Below are 26,624 nucleotides of genomic sequence, written 5' to 3'. Positions count from 1 at the left end.
AGTAATCTCACTGGATTATTACAGTTAATTGCTAAATTAATGTTCGGATATGTAAACTGACATTTCCTACTGACACACTACAGCAAAATATAGAAATAACTGACTTAAAACCATTTTTAGCTGGTAAAAAAATTAATGTTCAAATAATTTTGGCCACCAATATATATATATCAATCTTCATATATTACAGACATCAATTAAGCTTATTTTTTGGTATCTTTTCTTCAAAGAATCTTATATAAAACAGCTTTATATGTAACGAGTGCATACAGAAGACCTAAACGGGATGCAATAATTCTGGTTTCTCATGTGACATTTAGCATGAATCCTTTTTTTCTTTCCTGAGATGGACATGAGCTGGCATCATGCAGATTTGCAGATGACCAGAAATTTGCAGATGACCAGTTGCATTAACATTAGTTCTAACATGTACAGCACCGTATTGTCTGCATATAGAGCTTTTACAAATTTGTAACCAGTTGGTGTTTGATTTTGTTGTGCTTGAAAATGTAATATTTAATTTAATTTAATATTTAATGTAAAACCGTTTTATTAATGTAGTCCTTAAAGTGAAAGAAGACTCTTTTTTTTGCTGACTGATCAGCACAGGAAATCTTCGACCCTTTCGGTTATTGCCAACATCTCTAACCACTGCGTAACCGCCTCTAAACCCAGGGCGTGATAAACATTACAAGGTAGTGCAGGAACCACATCAATAGCTGGTCCTCAAAAACAATCTGAAAAAAATAATAATAATAATTCAACAGATGTGCACATACAAACAGATATCTAGAATAAAATATATCCTAAAAATATTTAAAAGGAATCTGAAAGCATAAAATCAAATTGATAAGTTATAATTATGCAATCATTTTGTTTGGACACAGCTGAAACAACGTAGCTCACCTCAGATTTCTTCACACTGATAAAAAGGTTTCCTTGAAATTTGTTCAAATGTTTCACCTGCTCTAAGGTGTGACTACATTTACCGTAGTTTTGTTTGCAAAGCCCAGTCATTTCGAAAGCAATTTGGAGATTTCGCAACGAGTTCAGGTTGGCCACATGGATTTGCCATGTTGACCAACAGAAACCTACTCGGTTTGAAAGCTACTTTCATGTGAGATGTGCATCATACCTTGCAGCACTATTTCCCACAAAATTTTCTGTTACTGCGCATGACCATTTTATGTATTTCTATTACTTTTGTTCTGACAGAAAGCTATAAAAGTAGCCCTTTACAGAACATTTGTATCCTGTCTTGTAAGCAATTAGCATAAAAACGTATGGTGCCCCTGTAAACACCAGGAAACCACAACAGCTCGGTAGATTTGTCAAAAACCTCTGCGCCTTTCACACTCTTATTCTTAAGTTCGTTGCACAGACGAATTACAAAAATAAATCTCACCAACCAACTACATCATTTTTCTCACTTCTTTCTTTAACTGTGTGCATGACGCTTTGTCTCTTAGTCTTGCTAAGAGGAACTGATTGTGCATATGAGAGAAAACTGCTTAAACATTATTTATTCCCATGAGAAAAGATCTCATGACAAACATTTGCATTAAGATTCTAACATCAAATGTGACCCTGGTTCACAAAACCAGTAATAAGGGTAAAAAATTTTTTTAGATTTATTACCTGAAAGCTAAATAAATAAGCTTTCCATTGATGTATGGGATATCAATATAACTATTTGAAAATCTGCAATCTAAGGTGCAAAAAAACTAAATATTAAAGTTGAAAATTTACTAATCAAAAGTTAAGTTTTGATATATTTACAGTAGAAAGTAGATTTCTGGCATAAAAGAAAAATACATTTTGAACCATATGTATTGTTGCCTATTGCTACAAATATACCCGTGCCACTTAAGACTGGTTTTGAGGTCACAAATCGTCACCTTAGAATTATAAGGTTCTATCTGACATTTTTGTCAAAATGTAGTTATTCACATATTGTTATTCTTTGACAAGATGCTAAAACTTTCAAGCTCAATATCTCGAAAGTGCTCAGAAAAAAATGAAAATCAGCTTTAAAAAAGTACTCATGAACCAATTAGCAACAAATGAAATCCTTCTTAAATATCTATATTAACATGATGGAAATAAAAAACACCAAGAATTTACATTTCAGAACTGTAAGCTAAAGAAAACGTGTTTCTCTGTGATAAATTTAACGTTTTAAGGAAATAGAGTGAGAGCCTGTTATTGCAGTCTGTGGTTTCCAAGCATGTGACATGCTAGGTTTTCTCTGCTTTGCCCATCACTTGTGCAGAGATGGCAAGCAGCACAGAGATGGCACTCTCTGAAGTTACAATGAGCTCCACAAGCGATTACGGCTCTGCTCATGTTTTTCCACTGAACTACACAGATGAGTATGACTACTACACCCTTCACGATACAACGGTGGACAGGGCATTTCTGCCAATGTCCAATATCTACATTCCTGTGCTGTACATCATCATGTTCCTCACTGGCTTCTCGGGGAACCTGTTTGTCATTGTGGTCATCGGCAAGCGGCGTAAGAAAAACAAACGTCTTGTGGACATCTTTGTGATGAACCTGGCATTGGCTGACCTTGTGTTTGTCTTCACATTGCCGTTATGGGCAGCTTCGGCCTATTATGAAGAGTGGCCCTTCGGTGAAGCCTCGTGCAAGATCAGCAGCTTCATCATTGCAGTCAACCGCTTTTCCAACATCTTCTTCCTCACCTGCATGAGTGTAGACCGATACCTGGCTGTGGTGCGCCTCATGGACTCTCAGTTTCTGCGAAGCAGCAACTGTGCCCAGATCACCTGTGCCGTCGTGTGGATCATTTCTTTCTTCCTAGGAATTCCATCTCTGGTGTACCGTCAGTTGATAGACGATACGGTGTGTTCGGAAGATTCGAAATCCCCTTTTGTCCAAGGAATGAATCTTCTGACCATATTTCTAACCTTTCTGCTCCCCGTACTGATTCTCTGCCTCTGTTATGGGTCGATTTTGGTTAACCTGCGGCGTCACTGCCAGACCGCCGCAAACTCACGTGCAGAAGCCAGAAGACGCCATTCGGTTAAGATCGTGTTTGCAATAATCGCTGCTTTTCTGATCTCCTGGCTACCATTCAATTTGTTCAAGTCCATCCAGGTCATCGGACTGATAAGAACAGGAGATCTCAGCGACGAAACAAGGGTGACCGTGCTTAAAGGACTCACACTGTCCTGCTGTCTGGCATTTCTCAACAGTTGTATAAATCCAGCCATCTACTTCTTTTTGGATCAGCATTTCAGGCGCAGAGCTTTGATCCTCTGTTTCAGCTGCGTGGGTCAAGGAGATGTGAACCACAGCTACATCTCATCTAATTCTCTCTCTAATGGCACATCTGAGACTTATTCTGGAAATGCATCAACCCGCGGGCGGCTTTTCTCACTTACTCTTAAGGAGTGAAATCTCTGTTTCAGTTTGCCGTTTTCAGAACGCTCTCTTTAGTCAGTGAAATCAAATTAAGCTGATGTTAAGATCTTTAGTTTTAAGCATTTGCTCAAATTAGATATTAATTAATCATTTAGAGTGTTTAAATTGAGTAGTACATATATTTTTTTCACTTTGAGCAATGTTTAATGCAATTCCTGTTTAATTTCCTACAGAAATTATGAGTGAACAATAATTTAGTTGTGTACACATTTCGACAAATATTCATTAATCTAAAAAGTATCATTGATCAACTTGGCCATTGTACAGCAATTTAGTGACAATTGTGAGTATTTAGACTTTGTGCTTACACTCATCTAGCAACTTTAAAACACAGTTTCTTTTTATATGTGACCCTGGACCACAGAACCAGTCGTAAGTAGCATGGGTATATTTGTTTATATTATTTTTAATATTCATTTTTCTTTTATTGCAAAAATCATTCGGATATTAAGTAAAGATCATGTTTTCTACCGTAAATGTATCAAACGTTAATTTTTAATTAGTAATATACATTGCTATGAACTATATTTGGACAACTTTAAAGGTGATTTTCTCAATAGGGGTTTTTTTTTTTTGCACCCTCAGATTTCAGATTTTCAAATAGTTTTATCTCAGCCAAATATTGTCCTATCCTAACAAGCTTATTTATCATTAGATTTTATATGATGCATAAATATCAATTTCAAAAATGTGACCTTTATGACTGGGTTTGTCTTCCAGGGTCACATATGTACTTGTCTGTATTTGCTAAGTTATGTTGCATGTTTTTGCGTTTATCATGTATAATTTTTTGAGCAATTGTATATACATTTCTATTTTTAATTTCTTACATAAAAACAGATTATGTATTGGTGAACATATTAGTGTACAAAGAATAATTGAAATGCATTGCAAGCAATGAAAGTCATCTAGAAAGCATGGTGGTCATTATATAGTAATTTTGTTATTTAGTAATTTAGTTTAAATATTTCTAGATACAACATTTAAAAAAAAATGGTTACTCTTTATATTTACTTGTGTACGCATGCTTTTTAATAAAATTTCTTACATTTATCAGCATATAAGTCTCTTTCAATTTTATTAATAATATTGTAGCTTAAACAAAACACTTGAATCACTGTATATTCAAATTCCTAAATATCTCTATTTTTTTAAGAATTTTGAGAAATGTTTTATCAGCCTTTATCTCATTATACAGCAAAATCACCTACCGTTCTTCAGAGCGTTTAAATGTTTAGCGTCCCAAAAAAATCATTGCACTGATCAGTCATCATCACTATAATGCACTGAACAAATGAGAATGGCATCAGAACAAAGGTTTCATTTTTTTTCTGAAAAACTTTTCTCATGAGAACCTGAGTGGGCTGCAGTGAGACTTGAGAGTTCAATGGTTCACACTTGGTGGCATGGCATCGCAGTTCCCCTTCGAAATGAATCACACAGCAAGTTTTGATACTAGATGGTTCTTGCATGCACCGCAAGAAACATCTAGTATCAAAACTTGCTGTGTGTGATTCATTTCGAAAGGGAACTGCGATGCGAATCACACAGCAAGTTTTGATACTAGATGGTTCTTGCATGCACCGCTTAAAAGGCAAACCTAGGTCACAACTCTTAGCTTAGAAAAAATGATAGAATACTCTGCGTGAAAAGGACTGAAAAACTGCTGGCACAAAACAAAACACATTAAGTGGAAGAAAAGCTACCAGCTACTCAAATGTCTTTCCATTGCCGTGTGTTGCCTTCCACAGCAAAATTAATAATTAAATAAATAAAATGAAACCAAACTTTTTCAATAGCATTTGAAACAATACAAGCAAAATTAATAATTAAATAAATAAAATGAAACCAAACTTTTTCAATTGCATTTGAAACAATACAAAAAAGAACTGTCAGAGTGTGAGTTAACAAGTCAGTTAAATAAGTGCCAGCGTTGCTGAATGATTTCAGGAATCGAGTGGGATGTTGTGAAAGTTCAATAGTTTTTTGTTTTCTTTGATGTATGGCACCAAGTTTTTAAATAAATCATCAGATTTGAAGTTACTGATTGCACTAAAACAAGTAAGCTTTTTTAACTTAAATGAATTAACTGATCTGGCTTCATTAACGCGCGTGTGTTATGTGCCGTCAACACAAACTGCACCGCTTTACCCCGAAACATCAATGCCACATGTTTTTTTTTCTAAGAAAAAAATAGGTTATGACCTATCCTTTACTTTTATGTTGACTTTTTACAACTGCCCTCATTAACCACAGTTTAAGTTTACATAAGAACCCCGGTGAGAATGTTATTTCACAAACATTCTCATGAACGCTTTCCCCTGCATTGCAGTCAGCATTTTGATAAGGTACTCTCGGTTTGATAATGAATCCTCTTTCACACTTTGTTACTCTGTCCACAAATTTAAAGACACAACAAAGGAAGTGTGTTAGTAAAACTGAAAGGCGGGCATACGGTATGAGATAAAATTTTTGTAAATTTGAACAAAACAGACTCTGTTTTCAGTTATTGAAAATGAAAGGAAAATAATATGTCCTGTTTTTTATATGTATTTAATGTAGTACACAGTTCTAAATAGAAAACAAAGTCTGACTTTAAATATCTCAACTTCATAAACATTATTCACATTCAGTTCTTTTTGTATAATATCTGGGAAATTGCACATTAGTCACCTAGATAACATCGTAGGAAATAAGCTTTCTTGCACCATTTTGGTCACATGATGCTTTGCGGCTTAAGTCTAGACAAAGGCATTCATTTTGTCCACAGAACCACACAATTTACTCTACACAGGAAACACATTTTGACTCGGTTTAGGTGATCACAGCTTCTATTTACTGTCTGTGGTAAATGTGCTAGCAAAACAGCACATGGAAACTTTTTTTCCATAATTCACAACTGAAACAGTTGGGTTTCAATGTTTTATGGGGACATTCCGTTGACAGAAGTATTTTTATATGTGCACCTTTCACACTAAACTTTCTGCATTTTTATAACATATACAGTGGTGTGAAAAAGTGTTGGCCCTCTTCCTGATTTTTTTTTTTTTTTTTGCATGTTTGTCACACTTTAATATTTCAGATCATTAAACAAATTTAAAAATTAATCAAAGATAACACAAGTAAACACAACATGCAGTTTTTGAATTAAGTTTTTTTTTTATTATGAAGGGCACATAGCCCTGTGTGAAAAAGTGTTTGCCCCCTAAACTTAACTGGTTGGGCCACCCGTAGCAGCAACAACTGCAATCAAGCGTTTGCAATAACTTGCAATGAATCTGTTACAGCGCTGCGCAGGAATTTTGGCCCACTCACTTGGCAGAATTGTTGTAATTCAGCCACATTGGAGGGTTTTCGAGCATGAACCGCCTTTTTAAGGTCATGCAAGAGCATCTCAATAGGCTTCAGGTCAGGACTTTGACTAGGCCACTCCAAAGTCTTCATTTTGTTTTCTTCAGCCATTCAGAGGTGGATTTGCTGGTGTGTTTTGGATCATTGTCCTGCTGCAGGACCCAAGTTCGCTTCAGCTTGAGGTCACGAACAGATGGCCGAACATTGTCCTTCAGGATTTTTTGGTAGACAGCAGAATTCATGGTTCCATTTATCACAGTAAGTCTTCCAGGTCCAGAAGCAGCAAAACAGCCCCAGACCATCACACTACCACCACCATATTTTACTGTTGGTATGTTCCTTTTTCTGAAATGCTGTGTTACTTTCATGCCAGATGTAATGGGACACACACCTTCCAAAAAGTTCAACTTTTGTCTCGTTAGTCCACAGAGTATTTTCCCAAAAGTCTTGGGGATCATCAAATGTTTTGTGGCAAAACTGAGATGAGCCTTTATGTTCTTTTTGCTCAGCAGCGGTTTTCGTCTTGGAACTCTGCCATGCAGGCCATTTTTGCCCAGTCTCTTTCTTATAGTAGAGTCATGAACGCTGACCTTAACTGAGGCAAGACAGGCCTGCAGTTCTTTAGATGTTGTTGTGGATGGGTCGTCTTGGATGAGTCGTCGCTGCTCTCTTGGGGTAATTTTGGTCGGCCGGCCACTCCTGGGAAGGTTTACCACTGTTCCATGTTTTCGCCATTTGTGGATAATGGTTCTCACTGTGGTTCGCTGGAGTCCCAAAGCTTTAGAAATGGCTTTATAACCTTTTCCAGACTGATAGATCTCAATGACTTTCTTTCTCATTTGTTCCTAAATTTCTTTGGATTTCAACATGATGTGTAGCTTTTGAGGATCTTTTGGTCTACTTCACTTTGTCAGGCTATTTAAGTGATTTCTTGATTGCGAACAGGTGTGGCAGTAATCTGGCCTGGGTGTGGCTAGAGAAACTGAGGTGTTTTAACCTTTATAAAAAAAACTTCATGTTGTGTTTACTTGTGTTATCTTTGATTTAACATTTAAATTTGTTTGATGATCTGAAACATTAAAGTGTGACAAACATGCAAAAAAAAAAAAAAAAAAAAAAAAAAAATCATTAAGGGGGCCAACACTTTTTCCACACCACTGTATAAGCTTGTTTCATCATGTTGACCAAAAAATGTTCAAAGGTCAAATTTTGCTGTTATTACTATACTTCTGGTGACATTTGGTTCTTGTAATGAAGAAAATACCAATTCACACACAGTGGTTATCAGACTATATCAGACTACTACAAAATTATTATGTATGATTCTGATTTTCACATGTGTTGCTGCCAAAATGTATGTGGCTAATATGTGAATCATCATAGTAAAACTCAATCCAAGTTTACTGCATGCTTTGACTAGAGACATAGATCAAAAGAGCTATAAATGAGTTCAAACACTTGCAAAGTAAATGTTTTTTCCTCTTAGGGGAAACCACACAGTACTGGCAAAGCACTTCAGGAAAGATTTTGACAAACCCATCTCAATTACACAACTTAAATTCTAAAACAATTATAAATGTGGACTATTATGTTCTTTTCTATAATACAGACTGAGAAATGTCTCATTTGAGCCCACGTTAACTTGCATGTTAGTTGTAAACAATATTCGTAAGGTTAGTAAAACAATACTTAGATCTGTTTGTACTTTTGTGTAAGCGAAACTTGTTGGATTTTTTGTTTATGGCATATCATTAGCATTTTTGTTAAAGACTACTACAAAACACTGAAGACCAAACCTCACAGCTCGCTGCTGACATCTTGCGGTAGGTGTGCGCTTTGCAAGTTACAAACTCAACGTGTTTATAAATTATGTGTTTATTGATACTGTTGTCATATGCTGCATTATTAGTATGGCTCAATATTTTAAGAACGTCGCATTGCAGACAAGCTGTCATGATATTTTAAACAAGCGGTTGCTAATAGCTGCCTATACACCGTTTGTTTCTTGGCTAACCACAGCAAGTTCTTGAGGAACAGCCAACCAATCATAGCCTGCTTCTGTGTTTACCTTATTATATATTCATAAGTTGTACAGAAACTTTCACACGCTGTATATCCAGTCATATGCGACGGAAATATTTTTTTTTCTGTTTGTTTCAGAAGACGCAAGACAGCTGAAGGATCCACGTGGTGACATTTCCTCAGACAGACTCCTGACGCAAGATTTACAAACGCTTCGAAACCTGTTTTACTAACCAAGTATGAAAGGTGTGAAACATGGAGCAAGATCATTACTGTGTAACAGGGTTAACTTCCATTTTATATGACACTTTCGGTATTCGGATCTTACCGTATGAAGTAAGAAAACAGAATACTGCAGTGGAAAGCTATTCTATGTTCAAATACGCTTGCTTTGGCAATTCAATGAACATTTCTCTCTTTTCTGTGCCTGGCGCATGGGCATTTACTGTGAGACAGTCTCCTTTTCAAGGTGAAACCTTTCATATGTTAATAAAAGGCACCAGCACCCTGCAGTCCCATAATGGCACATTACATTCTACCTTCTCTGCCTTTCAAAAGACTCGATTGCATGCAGCTCAAAGGCTCATTTTATAGAAATTACAAAAGCCCTCATTTCCTATCCAATACAGTACCGACGTGTCGTTTGCAAACGATTTAGGCCAATAAAGTACGATCAAACTGTACATGCTGCTCAGCATGTGTTCCGTTAACAGTGTCCGATTTGTGAATGAATCTTTTGAACCGGTTCACCAAATCGTTCTGAACAATTCGTACACGAGTCAACTGACTACTGAACTGAAAACCACTGATTTGAAGTTTCTTTAACTGAAATTACAAAAGCACACTTATTATTACCAGTGTTGGGGAAAGTCACGCAAAAAGTAACGCATTAATATCGCGTTACTCCATTAGAAAGTAACTAATTGTGTTACTTGGTTAATTTTTTGTAAAAAAATAATCAATTACGTTACTTTTGAGTTACTTTTGTCACCTGGGCTGGGCTTGCTTATTTATTTTCAATAAAAAAAAAACAAGAGTTATATTTATTTTTATATAGTTATATTTTTTATATTCGGGACAGGAGAGGTGTCAGTGAATAACAGAAAACAAAATGGGGAAACAAAGTCACTTATTTGAAAAGTAACTCAGAAATTTTCTTGTAAATTAAAAAGCAATCCTATACTAGTTACTTGAAAAAAGTAATCTGATTACATAACCTGCAATACTTGCGTATTGCGTTACCTCCAACACTGATTATTACAAATATAATAATATAATTATTAACAATATGTAACCCTGGACCACAAAACAATTCATAAGTAGCAATGGTATAGTTGTAGCAATAGCCAGCAGTACAGATTGTCTCTTGTAAATTTTCTACAGTAAATATATCAAAATTACTAATTTTCAAATAGTAATATGCAATGCATTTCTAAGAATTTAATTTGGACAACTTTAACAGCAGTATTTAGATTTTTTTTTTTTTTTTTTTTTTGCAAAGTATCTTGGCCAAATATTGTCCTATCCTAACAAATGGAAAGCTTATTTATTCAGCTTTCAGATGATGTATAAATCTCAGTTTCAAAAGCTTGACCCTTATGACTGTTTTTGTGGTCCGGTGTCAGATATAGTAATACATTGCAATTATTTATTAACTGGTTTACCTAGTTCACAAAGTTGTTCGAAAGAACCGATTCAGTAAAATGAGTCGGACTTCCCACCGCCAGTTCAGTCAGCGCTGTGAAAAAAGTTTCTGGAGGGGTGAGGGGCGTACCATTGTGGCATGGGGGAATATGGTTTTAAGTTTCTTTAAAATTGCTGTCGTAAAACACACAGAACAAAAAGACAGGTCTCGCACGTCTTCAGACATCTCGTGTTGACTTTTCTGCGTTGTGAATTTCTTTTAAATGTTATTTCTGTTGTCGTAACCATCACTGAGAATCTACGTGAGAAGAAACACCTTTAGTTCGCGTGGTTTGGTTTCGTCCATTCTTCAGAGTCTCGCTTACATCAATTTGGAATGCGTCGCTGGAGAAAGCGTGGATAAATAATATCCCATGATAATGCATTGCGTAAAGATTTGACGACTCTGCGTAGCTTTTCCTGTTATGACGACAAAAGGTATGGTAATATTTTCATAAATCGATAATATCTACACATAGCCTTATTTAACAACGCACCAGATGAAAGTTGAGCTTATAACGTTACAGCCACTTCAACCAAAGTTTGCAAGTTTTCAAACTCTTTCTAACTATTCAAAGTTGAACATCTGTGAAGAAAAGTTAATAAACTGTATATTTACGTCTAATTAGTTTTAAAGCATCGTGCACTTAAAAAAACCGAACAAAGTAACAATAACCTGACTTTTTCCTATTTTAATTATTGTAGAAAATGCAGCAAAATACACAGACTGTCTTTATGTTGAAAATATCACTGCAAAAGTGTTTTAACAATGACAAATGCAGGCTTTGTGTTTAAAATATTACTGCGAAAGTGTTTTAGTAAGTATATGCCTTTTAAATGAAGTGGTTAAGTGATACTCTGTATGTTTAATTAAATTAAAACTTTTTTTATTTAGTTGAGAAGTCATTTTAAATAACTAGACAACAGTTTCCTAGCCCATATGTGACCCTGGAACTCAAAATCAGTCATAAGGGTCAATTTTTTGAAATTGAGATTTATACATTATCTGTAAGCTTTCAATTAATGTATTGTTAGGATAGGATAATATTTGGAAAATCTGGAATCTGAGTGTGCAAAAAATTCTAAATATTGAGAACATCACCTTTAAAGTTGTTCAAATGAAGTTCTTAGCAATGCATATTGCTAATTAGAAATTAAGTTTTGATATATTTACTTTAGGAAAAAAAAAACAAAAAAAAAAACGATAATTTTGACAATGTACAATGTATTTTTGGCTATTGCTACAAATATATCTGTGCTACTAAAGACTGGTTTTGTGGTCCATGGTCATATATTGTGTTAAAGTTGCTGTCCTAAAGTTTTAAGTAAAATCAAAGTGATGCCTTCATACAACCTGCAGTTTTCTACCTCTTTGAATTTAATTAACAACTTAGAAAATCAAGTTTCAAACTCATAAAAATGAGTAGAAATGACTAAATGAATTGTATTGTGAAACACAGAACGGATGTCATAAAAATTTTTACAGTGTGAAGTTAGTCAACTCTTGTGATTGTTGTTTATATGGAAGTATAATATTGTGTGCACAGTGTAGAGAAGTTATAAAGAGGAAAGAAACCTGCACAGGTATTTTAGCTGCCACGTGAGAATCACATGCTTATATTGTTTCATTGTCTAAAGCTGGATATTATTTTACACACCATTCATTAATTCAGCTGGGAACACTCGTTTCTGCAACAGGGGTTTGGTTTGATGCTTAGAAAGACTCATGAACTAGATCAGTCAGTTCAGAACTACAAGTTTAGCTTTGAACTAATAAAGTCAATGCTCTGCAGTCTCATATAATTGTTCAGGTTTTGTTCCTTGTGTAAGAAAGACAGCTGAACAATTTGTCCTTGTGTAATGCTGTGGAATCCAGCGATCAGTGTGATTCAGAGCATCAAGGGTGATTTGAGTGGGCCGGCATCAGAGGGAGGTGTGTAGACCACTGAACGTGAATAGCCCTGGAATCTGTGGCTTTGTTGGTTCATAGCCAGGGTCGGCCAAACCGGAGCCAAGCAGCGTGTGTGTATTGTTTGCTGCCGACAGCTCAGTTTTAAGGCTCTCATTAGCACCTCTGGATGTGGCCTTATACAATGACAGGCGCTGGAGAGTGATGTTTCTATTTCGTACCTTCCTTCCCATACAAAATTGTACTGTATGATGTTTTAGAGTAATACAAATCAAAACAGTCAGTCCAGTCTAGAAAAGTAAGTGAGTGGTTTCCTGTCTTGTAAACGTATGCATCATTCAGCTTTTGTAAACCTAACGGGATTATTCAGAAATAGTCTTCTATTAAACTGCATTACTGTTACGCAGTCGCATACATAAAATATCTATCTGCTGTCCTGTGCGGTGACACAAGGCTAAACAGGAACCGACTAAAGTCATATGTAACCATAACACACTGATTTCAAAGAAAAACTGTACTTCCTCTCGGATAAAGAAAGGGCGATTAAAACGATATTGTTTTCATGAGTAATAGATAAAAGACCAAGCAATGCTGCCCTGTGTATTTCTGTTTTACGTGGCAGTAATATTCCCCTGTGTACATGTTGAATATAATTTACATTTAAAGAACTATTTCACAATACAGGTTGAGCTTAACTGACAGCATTATTGGTATAATTTTAAATACCACAACAGTTAATTTTAATTTGTTCCTCGTTTGTAAAAACAAGCATCAAGGTTACAGTCAGTGAATTACAATAATTATTCAGTTAAAAGATGTCTTGTCACTTTTTCTTTGATAGGGCTTTAGTCATTACCTTGTCATAGCAACAAAGTTGTAAAATTGGATATAACCCTATTTATTAAGTGTGAACTGTAAACTGGATGTTTGCCCTTTTTTTTAAAGGAGACCTATTATGCCCCTTTATACAATATATAATATAAGTCTTCAGTGTTGCCAAGTCTGCGGTTTTCTCTCAGAATTGGGCTTTAACACTGTTGCCACAGGTTTTAATGTGATATTTAGCCTCTGGAATGTGAATTTTACCAGGGGAACCCCACCAAACAACATGCATTTGACCCCCCGAAAATCTATTTTTACTGGGGGACCCCCTCCGAAACACAGTTGGGCTAGTTTTGAGTAGGAATTGGGCGGGTTTTCTTGTGGAAACCTGGCAACCCTGGTTTTGATTATTATGTCTATCACACTGAAATAATGTGTTTTAAACCATATTAAACTTCTGATATACTTCTGATATACTTTATGAGTGCGAACATCCAAAGAGCTTCTTGTCACACCGCACATGAGTACTAGTTCTCTTTCATGTCTTATTGCGCTTAAACTGTCAAATACACACAAGTTTATGTTAAAAACACACTATTAGTTACAGAAAAAGTCAGTTAAGTCTGTGAAGGTAAACAGCTGGGGAAAAATGCATGTTTATATTAGATCTGTGTGGCAGCAGCGTAATATACAGTAAATAAATCTAAATCCACTGCTCTCATCTCCTCTGAGACTGACCTCTGACCTCTGAGACGTCTCAGTCTGTGTGAGACTCTAAATAGTTTTCTGTGCTCGTCTGTGCAGCCAATGACAGAACAGTTAGCATGCTTTGCTTGAACTTTTGCCATGCCGTTAGAACTGGTACACCGTTGTCGCTTGCGAAAACAAAATGGCGGCGCCGTGGGTGGAAACATTCAGATTAAGTAGCGGCAATATTGTAAGATCACCTTCCTAAAGTTTTTCTGATTATATTCAAATGTATGCTATGTCCTGGGTGAACTAGCCACAAACATTTTCCACTAGCACACATACCACCCAGTGAAGCAGAGTGAGTTAAGCCAGGATCTGTGAGGTCCGTTTCATCTGCTGAGTCTTGCCGCAGTTGTAATGAATATACGGAGGGAAAGTAGTCATGGGGTTTTCAGCCTGAGGGATTCGTGCTGCGCTGCAGCGCTGGTGGTACAGCGCACGACACGTCAGTCCACATCAGAGAATCCATCTGTGCTTTGGCTCATTTGAAACCAATTTTCACTTTACATCCTCTTTTTCCCAAAAGGGAGCCTCGCGGCCACACAAGTACCAAATGCCAGGGTGCGGTGTTGGTGTTCACAGGCCTCAGAGATCCTTATTCCTTTTCAGCCTCACACGGCAAAGCTTTAATTATGCAGTGACATACTATGGATACTAGTTAGAAGTCACTAATTACTGACATTGACCCACAGAGGGTATATTTAGGATCTAGTTTGAGGCCCGTCCTATTCCTATTACGGCTAAATGTAACATTTCCTTGTGTTTGAAAATAGCAGTGAGTTTTCAGTGTCATAAGATGGTTCGTGGAATGTTGTTTTGACAAAAGTCTTGCTATGGTTACCCCTTAGTAAACCATTTTTGTCTTTTCTAATATCTGCACTAATCCCACTCATCTGTCTGACATAATCCATCTTCTTAAGTTTAACATCCCTTTTCTGTTCACACGCTATGCTTTAGTTTGCTCCGTTACACTCTCAGTATATCAGATACCTCCGTTGTAATTTTATACAGAGCAATTGTTAGATTGTAATTTAGTTTCGCCTTATGGTCATTGTTTTGTTGCTAATACTTTAAATGGAACAAAAAGTTTCTGTTAAAATGTAGCTTTGGTGAGCAAAGAGACTTATTTCAAAAACATTGTACACTACCAGTCAAAAGTTTTTGAACAGTAAGATTCTCTTTTGCTCACCAAGCCTGCATTAATTTGATCCAAAACACAGCATAAACAGTACAATTTTGAAATATTTTTACTGTTTAAAATAACTGTTTTCTATTTGAATATATTTTAAAATGTAATTTATGCCTGTGGTTTCAGAGCTAAATTTTTAGCATCATTACTCCAGTCACATATTCTTTCAAAAATCAATCTAATTTTCTGATTTGCTGCTCAAAAAAAAACATTTTTTTTATTATTATTATGTTGAAACAGCTGAGTAGAATTTTTTCATGTTTCTTTGATGAATAGAAAGTTTAGGAAAACAGCATTTATCTGAAATAGAAATCTTTTGTTACATTATGAATGTCTTTATCATCACTTTTAAACAATTAAAAATATCCTTGCTAAATAAAAGCATTAGTTTATAATTTCTTTCCCAAAAAATAAACAATTATACTGACTCCAAGCCTTTAAATGGTATAGTGTATAACGTTACTAAAGCTTTTTTTTTTTTTTTTTTCAGAAAAATGCTGATTTTGGAATCTTTCTATTCATCAAATACATCATAAATTAAAGCATCCTGAAAAAAAATGTTTTCAACTGTTTTAAATATTGATGATGATAATAATAATAATAATAATAATAATAATAATAATAAATGTTTCTTGAACAGCAAATTAGCATATTAGAATGATTTCTGAAGGATCATGTGACACTGGAGACTGGTGTAACGATGCTGAAATGCAGCTTTGATCACAGGAATAAATTACATTTTAAAATATATTTAAATAGAAAACAGTTATTTTAAATAATAAAAAATATTTCAAAATTTTACAGTTTTTGCTGTATTTTGGATCAAATCAATTCAGGCTTGGTGAGCAGAAGAGACTTCTTTAAAAAACATAAAACATCTTACTGTTCAAAAACTTTTGACTGGTAGTGTATGTGTGTAATCTTAGTAATGTTTTGACAGACAATATTCAGTTGTATATATTGGCAAAAGATGCAAAATCTTATGCATTATTTTATGCATTTTCTAAATCCTAAATGTAAATCAAGTAAAACTTTGCCTCAAAGACTATTTTCTTCTCATCATTTGTTTTGTGTGTGGTGTAGACAGGCCCTAAGTAAAGGTTAATATGAGACCGTCACAGTTCACTGGTGTTCCCAGCGTGCCTGAGCTCCCTGTCTGAATGGGCAGGATGGGGGAGATCCCCACAATAATAAAACCCTCTCCAGCTCCCATACGTGCTAATCCAGCATATCCCACATCCTCGGGAAAAGGCGCGATATGAATCTGCAGGCTTCCATACAATATCAGCTTTAACGTGTAGACAGCTAATCCTATGGAAATCCAGTGGATGTTGCACTAAATAAACAATGTATATATTCTTTCACAACTGCCTTGATCAGTTTGTTAGTTTAGATTTGTGACCCACTGCTGCCCTTGCAGAGTTTGCTGCTTTTGACGTGACCCAAGAAACCCTTTTTACAGCAGGACTCCTTCTCACTTTCTTATGGAAGCATATTTCTGCCACTGAATACAAAATTAAAAAAGGTTATTGTGACTTTTTATCTCACAATTCTGACTTTTTTCTTCAGAATTGTGTGATATAAACTTGCAATTGCATTAGAAAGTCAGAATTACGAGATATAAACCCGCAATTCAGACTTTATTTCTCACAAATGCGAGTTTGTGTCTTACAATTCAGACTTTTTTCTCAGAATTTGAGAAAAAAGACTAATGTGTTCTCAGAATTGTTTATACCTCACAATTCCGACTTAATAACTCACAATTGCGAGATATTAACACAATTCTGAGAAAAAAGTCAGAATTGTAAGTTTGTCTCGCAATTCTAACTTTATAATTCAGATGCGAGTTTGTGTCTTGCAATTCTGACTTTTTTCACATAGTTATGACTTTTTTTCTCAAAATTGTGATATAAACTCGCAATTGCATGTTATGAAGTCAGAATTGCGAGATATAAACTCACAATTCAGAGAAACAAGTCAGAATTGTGAGTTTGTCTCGCAATTCTAACTTTATAACTCGTAGTTGCGAGTTTGTGTCTTGGAATTCTGACTTTTTTCACATAGTTATGACTTTTTTCTCAGAATTGTGAGAAAAAGGCTGATATGTTCTCAAAATTATTCTGACTTAACTCACAATTGCGAGATATAAACACAATTCTGAGAATTGTAAGTTAAGTTTGTCTCGCAATTCTTACTTTATAACTCACAGCTGCAAGTTTGTGTCTTGCAATTCTGACTTTTTTCACATAGTTATGAGTTTTTTTCTTAAAATTGTGAAATAAACTCGCAACTGCAGGTTATGAAGTCAGAATTGCGAGATATAAACTCACTATTCAGACTTTATTCCTCGCAAATCATGTTTGTATCTCACAATTCAGACTTTTTTCTCAGAATTGTTTATATCTCACAATTCTGACTTAATAACTCACAATTGCAAGATATAAACACAATTCTGAGAAAAAGTCAGAATTGAAAGTTTGTCTCGCAATTCTAACTTTATAACTCATAGTTGCGAGTGTGTATCTTGCAATTCTGACTTTTTTATACATAGTTATGACTTTTTTTCTCAAAATTGTGATATAAACTCGCAACTGCAAGTTATGAAGTCAGAATTGCGAGATATAAACTCACAATTCTGACTTTTTTTCTCGAAAATGCGAGTTTGTATCTCACAATTCTGACTTTTTTATTTCAGTTGCGAGTTTGTGTCTTGCAATTCTGACTTTTTTTCTCAGAATTGTGAGGGAAAAGACTGATATGTTCTCAGAATTGTTTATATCTCACAATTCTGACTTAATAACTCACAATTGCAAGATATAAACACAATTCTGAGAAAAAAGTCAGAATTGTGAGTTTATGTCTCGTAAATCTGACTTTATAACTCATAGTTGCGAGTGTGTATCTTGCAATTTTTACATAGTTCTGACTTTTTTCTCAAAATTGTGTGATATAAACTTGTAATTGTGAGAAAAAAAGTCTGAATTGTGAGATACAAAGTCAAAAATATGTTTTCCATTTTTTTTTTTTTTTTTAAACAGGCTTCCATATTTTCTTAATAGCAGGCTGTAGCATAAATCTACAGGAAGATAAAAAAAACAATCCCAGAATCAACAAATTAGTGTCGTCCCACTAGTTACCAGATAAACAAACACTAATGAATGTAATAATGTTGTTGTTCTCTTAATCATCCTCTGTACATAAACTGTGCTTTAGAGCAGTTTTCGGAAAGTCCTCTACTAAATATCAGCTGTGTTTGCCTGATTTGTCTGAAAAAGCACAGTTGGGCCTACAGTTCCTCCAAGCAGGGAAGTCCCTTTGGGATTTGTTTTGACACAAATAACATGATCCAGAAAATTTAATTACTTCCTACATAAGTCTTGTGGCTAAATCTGGTCAGTTCAGAGTGTTTGTGGAGCCCAGCCCATGGTTATGTTAGGCAAAGACAAGTAGTGATTTCTGCATTCTGCCATCATTTTTCAAACCCTTATGTTGTTCTAAACCCGTATGACTTTCTATTTCTAATTTGTACGGACTGAGAAAACCTGATGTATATCGTAGTTCACGAATCTTATGATACGTTAATGGTGCTGCTTTGTAGTGTTTTTGAAGCTTGACAACTTTTAGAAAGCTGAAAGGATCTCATTTTAATCCTGTTGTTAGTATGTTATTTTTGTTCGATGTCAAGATATAGAAATTAGGGACTAAGCGGAAAAAAATGGCCAGACTTTTAGTCAGTCATTGAGTCTGATCCATCAGAAATACTGTTTTTTTTTTTTTCTGTTCCAATGTCTAATTCATAATTGTTATTTTTGCCTTGATGAGATATCTAAAAGTAGTAACCGTTTAAACAATGTATTTTATTTGTAAACTTGTGTTTAGCTATTATTTTTAATAGTTAACTTTTAACTATTTTTGAATTTTGCTTTATTTTTGATTTGCTTTAAATTTCACCAAGCTGATTACTCACAAAAAACTCCCACAGGTCATGTTCTCATGCCATTTTAGGTCTTATCTTGATGCAACAAAGTTAAAATTAAAAATTAAATTGAATCTTCCCATTAATGCCATTATATTGGTCGTTCATTCTGATCCGTGAGAGGTGGGGTTTATGGCATGAACCAATCACAGTTAAACATAACCAGTCATATCCAATCATATCATGACGGAGGCTTTTGTGACCCCCCACCAAACTCACCACATGCTTTAGGGGGTCTATTAAAACTCAGTGGGCTCAGGGGAGGCGAGACAAACGCAGACTCCTGTTGTTACTTTACCTATTGATGTCGCTGTTAGACAATGTTTCTTTAGAAAAACGAGTGATTGATACTCTTTTTAATGTTATATTTTGTAATATTGGTGTTGTTTTATTTTTGTACCCTTGCCTCAGAGGAAACGCCCCTGATGTGATCATATCCAGTACTTTGTCATAAGCGGTAGCCACAATTTTTGACACAGAGTAATGGTGTAGACTAGTTGTGAAACCAGATACTGGTATGCTCCAGCAGTCGTGTTTCCTTGGGCGATAGGATACTATCCCGTCTGGCAGCCGTGGTGGCTCCTATAGGCGTTTAACTGGCATTCTTGGAGAGCCAGTGTGAGAAACAAGGATCCTGAATATATGTGAACGATGCATGAGAGCAGCAGGTGCAGCGTCTCCCACAGTACTCTGGAGAAGCGTTCCTCTGACATCTGTGTGTGGGTTGGTTTCCTATTGGGTCAGAATGTCAGAGTGCAATGGTTGTCTACACAATGCCTCACTGAGGTAACTGTATGCATGACAACAGCATTTGCATTACAGTACTGGTAAAAGAGTGTCGGTGAACAAAAGGTTTGTTTGCTTGCTTGTTTGGTGTCTTTGCATCAGTTGGTTAGCTTAAATGCAAATGTGACCCTGGACCCTGTTTCATTATACATAGAGTTTGATTAAATAAGCTTTCTATTGATATATGGTTTGTTAGGATAGGACGATATTTGGCTGAGTTACTATTATTTGAAAATCTTAAATCTGAGGGTCCAAAAAAATTAAATATGGAGAAAATCATTTAAAGTTGTCCAAATGAAGTTTTTAACGACGCATATTACTCAGCAAAAATTACGTTTTGATATATTTACGGCAGGAAATTTACAAAATATCTTCATGGAACATGATCTTTACTTAATATCCTAATGATTTTTGCCATAAAAGAAAAATCGATCATTTTGATCAGAACAGTGTGTTTTTGGATATTGCTACAAATATACCCATGCTACTTAAGACTGGTTTTGTGCTCCAGGGTCACAAATGGTAAATTGGGGTAATCTGGGACACTTGTATTTTTAGAAATGTAAACTGCAGAAATCAGATGCTTGGTTAGATTACTGTGTACTAAATATAAAGGTTATCAGTGTGAGGCTAATGGTTTGAAAATGGTGTTGGCCTAAGTGTCACCATTAGAGGGCAGTAGGATCTCAATAAAACATAGACATGTGAAGGCCTGTGCCTCCAGAAGTCTAAGACCACTAACGAAAATGATTGTGTTTTGCATTTTTCTCATTTAATACACTTTTCCCATTTTAAATTCTCCAAAAAATTCACTTTGATCTCAAAATTCTCAGACTTTTTTGTTTTCTCACTTTTTTGCTTCAATAGCAGCATTTGAACTGCATAAACTCCTCAAGTTTGTGTAAAACATGATTTTAGAAGATCTGAAGAACATCTTGACCTTCACAGGATGAACATCTGACTTTCTGTACAAAAGAGTGTCACAACTTAGTTTATTTGATTAGTGACCCAGAAATATTGTAATTGTATCTAAAATATTTACTGTTTGTTTCCTATTAGTTTTAAAACCTCCAATCATTTATTGGGGCTTTTTTTAAACACTGCTCTTAACCCTGGGTTATCTTCGTTCAAAACCTTGCTTTTAAACACTGGGAAAATGAACATTTCACATTTTAATTTATTTTAAAGTAATTTATAAGTGGGGTTAGCAGCACCGCATTTTACCCAGGGTTATGAAACCTTGCTTTTTTGTTAAATAAACAGTCGTTTGAGTGTTTAATTGCAAACATTTCCAAATTGAAGTAAAGAAGAGACCGTTTCACTGTACCCTTACAGTCCGAAAAGTCTTTGAGTAAAGTATGAGCAGTGTGAAATGCAAAGCAAGATATCCCAGGATGCTGTTTACTGGGTTTTATAATAACCCAGGGTTAACTATTTCAATTGTAAAGAGCCCATTGTTTATTTCCAAGTTTGAATTACATTTTGAGTACATTTTGAGCGTCTTGTTTAACTTTTATGATGTGATTTCAGCACTTGCTACATACTTGTATGCACATGCTGATAACAAAGACAACAGTTATTAGCCTTAATCAAGTGTGTACAAGAGGTGTGACACCTCTCTCTCTCTCTCTCTCTCTCTCTCTCTCTCTCTCTCTCTCACACACACACACACACACCCACACACACAGAGGTATGCGCAAGACGCGCCCAGGTTCATTTCAGAGTACGAACTCCTACCGGTGCTCATCCAGAGTCAGAGAGAGTAGAGTGTGGAGCTAGACATCTCATGGAAATCAACTGATTTTGTTTGGCGGATACACTTGTACTTTAAGAGGAATCAGCGTTTTACAATATGTGAGTAGATTTATCTGATAATGACTGTTTTTTCTCATAAGCTAAATCCTTAGAGCGTTCAAACTGTTGTCTTGAATTCTCTTTCTGTTGTTGAGACAATGTTCTCACTGGTCGTGTCATGTGTTAGTTGTAATTCTAATAAGTAACATTGTTTGGGGTTTATTGTATTTTAATTCTGCTTTTTCTGCAATGAGTTGGCTGATTTTTCTACTTAAGGCTCTTTATTATTTAGTCTACTTATAAATAATAACACTAACTTTTTAAAGTCAGTCATTCTTAAATTAAGAAACGTTATCTTTAACGTTATAGCACAAAGCAAAGACAAACTATAAAACAACTGCAGGAGTTTTATTGTTTTAATAATGCTACTACCAATAAAATGCAGAAATAAAACCGTAATTAAAAACTGATTCCCAATCCAAATATAACCGCTACTGGTTAGGATTTAATATTTCATTCATTACTGTTTGAACAGTTAATATGAATTATATTAAAACCTTATTAACATTAGGTTATTTCTCTTTAAAGATTGTGAAATCAAGAACGACTGACCCACCTGTACTATTACTGACTAATGAGAGGTCATGTTAGTGTTTTGCAGTTTCAAAGTAATAAAATCACATCTGTAATGCGCTGGCAGTAATCCGAAAGTTGACCGATTATAGATCTAATATCTGACATCTGTTAATCATTGTTTTGCTTGTAGATATTCACTGCTTACTCAGGAAATTGTCATCATGACGTAGAATAACATTTTGACATACTGACAGGAAGCCGGTGAGACTCTTGGATTTGTCATAGTCATACACCGCAGAACATGTGTGTCATAAGCTGGAAGCGGTCTGGACTTTGGCACTGTGACGTCACATAATGTAGGGAAATGCCACAGAGATATATACAAGTTGTTTTCATCTATATAGAGATTATAATATATTAGGGCTGGGTAAAGAATATAAATTTCAACATTTTAAACGATTCTCATTTTTACAAAACAATATTGATTCTTAAAGGAGAAGTTCACTTCCATGACAAAAGTGTACAGATAATTTACTCACCCCCTTGTCATCCAAGATGTTCATGACTTTCTTTCTTCAGTCGTAAAGAAATTGTGTTTTTTGAGGAAAACATTTCAGGATTTCTCTCCATGTAGTGGACTTCTATGGTGCCCCTGAGTTTAAACTTCAAAAATGCAGCTTCAAAGGGCTCTAAACGATGCCAGCCTAGGAAGAAGGGTCTTATCTAGCGAAACAATCGGTTATTTTCTAAAAAAAAAAAAAAAAGTACAATTTATATACTTTTTAACCTCAATGTAGATGTAGGACAGATGAGAAGGGAGTTTTTTGACCTACCCTAACTGTCTTGAACCAGAATATGCAGAGCTGAACAAGACGAGCATTTGAGGTTAAAAAGTATATAAATTGACCGTTTTTTCACTAGATAAGACCCTTCTTCCTCAGCTGGGATCATTTAGAGCCCTTTGAATCTGCATTTAAACTGCATTTTGGAAGTTCAAACCCGCGGGCACCATAGAAGTCCACTACATGGAGAGAAATCCTGAAATGTTTTCCTCAAAAAACATAATTTTTTATGATTTAAGAAAGAAAGACATGAACATCTTGGATGACAAGAGGGTGAGTAAATTATCTATAATTTTTTCCTTTAATTCAGTTGTAAATTCAGGTGTTTTCATTTTAGGTTACTATTAAGTTTCTATATATACAAGTATAAAAATGTATGTATGTGAATCTGGACCACAAAACCATTCATAAGGGAGATTTATATTAATCAAATAAGCTTTCCACTGATGTATGCTTTGTTATAATAAATAGGATATTTGGTCGAGATACAACTATTTGAAAGTGTATAATCTGAGGGTGCAAAAAAATTTAAATACTGAGAAAATCGTCTTTAAAGTTTTCCAAATGAAGTTCTTAGCAATGCATATTACTAATCAAAAATTAAGTTTTGATATATTTACGGTAGGAAATTTACAAAATATCTTCATGGAACATGATCTTTACTTAATATCCTTAGGATTTTTGGCATAAAAGAAAAATCGATCATTTCGACCCATACAATGTATTTGGCTATTGCTATAAATATTCCCGTGCTACTGATTTTGTGATCCAGGGTCGCATATAAATAAAATCATTTGCCATAAATGTAAAATGTAGGTGATGTGTCTGTAGCTAATCTAACTGTAAGTAGTCTGAGAAACTGTTGTAGAAGTGAATCGAGGTTAATTAATTACACGTGAGTGCAATGAGGCATAGCAGCCCTCTTCATTAACCTCTTCTGCTGGGTGCATTCCAGTGTTGTAATCTAAGCACAGCACGGCCTTGTTCCTCTTGGAAAACGGACATTTTTCAGATACAAATGGATGTTTAAAGGAAGAGTATTTACTTGAATGGCCTCTTAGTTTAAGCTCACCCTGAGCTCCTGCTGACGGCGCATAGCCGAGAGGCGTAGTTAGACTGTGATTTTTAGTGGCCCTGTGAAAACTATTGTCTCCTGGAATCCGCTTTGACCCCTGTGGCTCTGGGTCAGGAGACCCGTCACAGCTGAGGGGCTGAGTAGTTCCATGAGATGAGTTTATGTTCACTTTGCCTTGAACAACTATATTGGTCTCTGGTGAGTGTGATAAAAGTTGTTTTAACTTTTTTCAGGAACTCGTGAAGTAAGACAAAAACAAGGCTTTCACTTCAAAGACCACTTGACCAGCCATCATGGAAGGAAAAGAGGAGATCAGCGATACTGACAGTGGGGTTATTCTGCATTCTGGTAGGTTCAGCCGCTTACACCTTGTATATAATGACATTGTATGCGGTACTATATAGCGTTTGGTTGTGAGCTTAAAGGGATAGTGACAATTCTGTCATCCTTACTCACCTTTATGTTGTTCCAAACCTGTATGACTTTGTTTCTTCTGTATAGATGAAGATTAAATGCTAAAATGATTTGAAATGCTCTTAAATCACAACACATAAATAAAATTATATTTATAACACACATGCATTTTTTTTTTAAATATAGGTTACACTATCTTTTAAAAGTTTGGAATCAGTAAGTTTTTTCTAATGCCTGAAAAACGTTAAGCAGCACAACTTTTTAAAAATCAATAATAGTAGAAAAATGTTTCTTGAGCATTAAATCAGCATATTAGAATGATTTCTGAAAGATCATGTGACACTGAAGACTGGAGTAATGAAGCTGAAAATTCAGCTTTGCATCAGAATAAATTACATTTTAAAATATTACATTTGCAAATGTATGTGAAATCATTTTTACATATGCATTATGCATTATGTACATTACACCTGTAACAGTGTAACGGTTGAATCGGAAGCAATCTCACTAAAGCAGGTTTTTAAAAAGAACAACTTAGTCTGTTTCTTACATAATGTAGACCTTAATAATGACATTTTTTCAATGCATTCATACGCTTCTTTTTTTTTTTTGTCATTGCTCAGTTATCTCTTTGTATGCAGTCACATGATTGATTGAAAATGTATGTTCAAGAATTCAGTAGATAAGCTCTCCAGACATGCCAGAGGCATTTGCTTCCAGTCACCGGATACAGAAGAAATAAATCTTTTGTTGTCACTCATTTAGCCGGTTTCAGTGACTGAAACCACCAGTCATAGCCTTCATTTTCATTTTTGATCATATCAGCGTTGTTGATAAGTGTTTCCTGAAAGTCTACAACATTTTCTGAGATATGTCCTTGCTGAAATGTTGGTTATAATTTGGTATCATTTAGACGATACTACATCGTAATTTGGTTAGGATTAAGAGCAAACATTTAGAATTACACTACCAGAAGATTTTTTATGTTTTTTAAAGAAGTCTATAGTTAAAGAAGTACAGCAAAAACAGTACAATTTTGAAATATTTTTACTATTTAAAATAAGTATATTTTAAAATGTAATTTATTCCTGTGATTTTTTGTTTTGTGCATCATTACTCCAGTCACATGATGAAATCTAATCTAATATTCTGATTTGCTGCTCCAAGCTTTTAAATGGTATAGTGTATAATGTTACAAAAGCTTTTTATTTAATCAAAAATCTGCAAACTGTACTCAACTGTTTTAAATTAAAATGTTTCTTGAACAGCAAATCAGCATATTAGAATGATTTCTGATAGATCATGTGACACTGAAGACTGGAATAATGATGCTGAAAATGTAGCTTTGATCACAGGAATAAATTACATTTTAAAATATATTCAAATAAAAAGCATTTTTTTTAAATAGTAAAAATATGTCAAAATTTTACTGTTTTTGCTGTACTTCTTGAACTTTAAAAAACATTAAAAATCTTACAGTTCAAAAACTTTTGACTGGAAGTGTATATCATCTATACTGACTATTCTCGTATTAAAACAAAAACTAATTCTGTATATAATTGCTGATTTTTAGTTTTTGAAGCTGCTCCTTATCACGGTGTGTTTTATGTGTTTAGGGCCTGACAGCCCCACCACAGTGATGAAGGATGTGAATACTCATACTCGGGTCATGAAACTCAAGCAGCAAGCTCTGGAGGACAGGCTGAAGATGTGCTTACTAGAGCTCAAGAAACTCTGCATCAGAGAAGCCGTAAGTCACCGTTCAACACTCACTGTTCCAGCAAAACACTCCTGAAGAAAGATTAGGAATTAAAGGGGACTTCCACTGTTCTCTGCTACCATCATGTTTTTCAAGTTTAATTTTCCGCCCAAAATAACTTCTTCAAAAAGGCTTGTCAAATGCTGCAGGAGTCACTGAGTGAGCAAGTCACCCAAAGGTTCATCATCTTCAGACCCAGAGGCTCTGGGGTGTATTAGTCCTTTAG

General features: G+C 35.1%; 2 protein-coding genes across 4 annotated transcripts in view; both read left to right on the top strand.

The window, feature by feature from the left end:
- Positions 1–2,274: 2,274 nt before the first annotated feature.
- Positions 2,275–3,423, top strand: gpr25 (G protein-coupled receptor 25). Its single transcript, XM_073825495.1, has one exon. It carries the CDS (start codon positions 2,275–2,277, stop codon positions 3,421–3,423), a length of 1,149 nt encoding a protein of 382 aa, XP_073681596.1.
- A 5,536-nt stretch (positions 3,424–8,959) lies between these two features.
- inavab (innate immunity activator b) overlaps positions 8,960–26,624 on the top strand; it is a 31,350-nt gene continuing 13,685 nt past the window's right edge. Inside the window, exons 1-3 of one of the 3 annotated variants that reach the window (XM_073825880.1) lie at positions 8,960–9,069; positions 24,459–24,573; positions 26,256–26,389. In XM_073825880.1, coding sequence (XP_073681981.1) covers positions 24,519–24,573; positions 26,256–26,389 — 189 coding nt within the window. In that variant the 5' untranslated portion in view covers positions 8,960–9,069; positions 24,459–24,518. Of the gene's footprint in view, positions 9,070–10,836; positions 10,945–21,668; positions 21,793–24,458; positions 24,574–26,255; positions 26,390–26,624 lie in introns of those variants that run through there. The other 2 variants (XM_073825879.1, XM_073825878.1) reach the window with 2 other exon arrangements.

Source organism: Garra rufa, chromosome 20 (genome assembly GCF_049309525.1).
Source record: "Garra rufa chromosome 20, GarRuf1.0, whole genome shotgun sequence".
NCBI classification, from domain to species: domain Eukaryota; kingdom Metazoa; phylum Chordata; class Actinopteri; order Cypriniformes; family Cyprinidae; genus Garra; species Garra rufa.
This window is presented reverse-complemented; position numbering and strand designations above follow the sequence as displayed.

Bases quoted from the DNA above. Each gene is read 5' to 3' on its own strand.
- gpr25 (XM_073825495.1), top strand. From the start codon at position 2,275: ATGGCAAGCAGCACAGAGATGGCACTCTCTGAAGTTACAATGAGCTCC.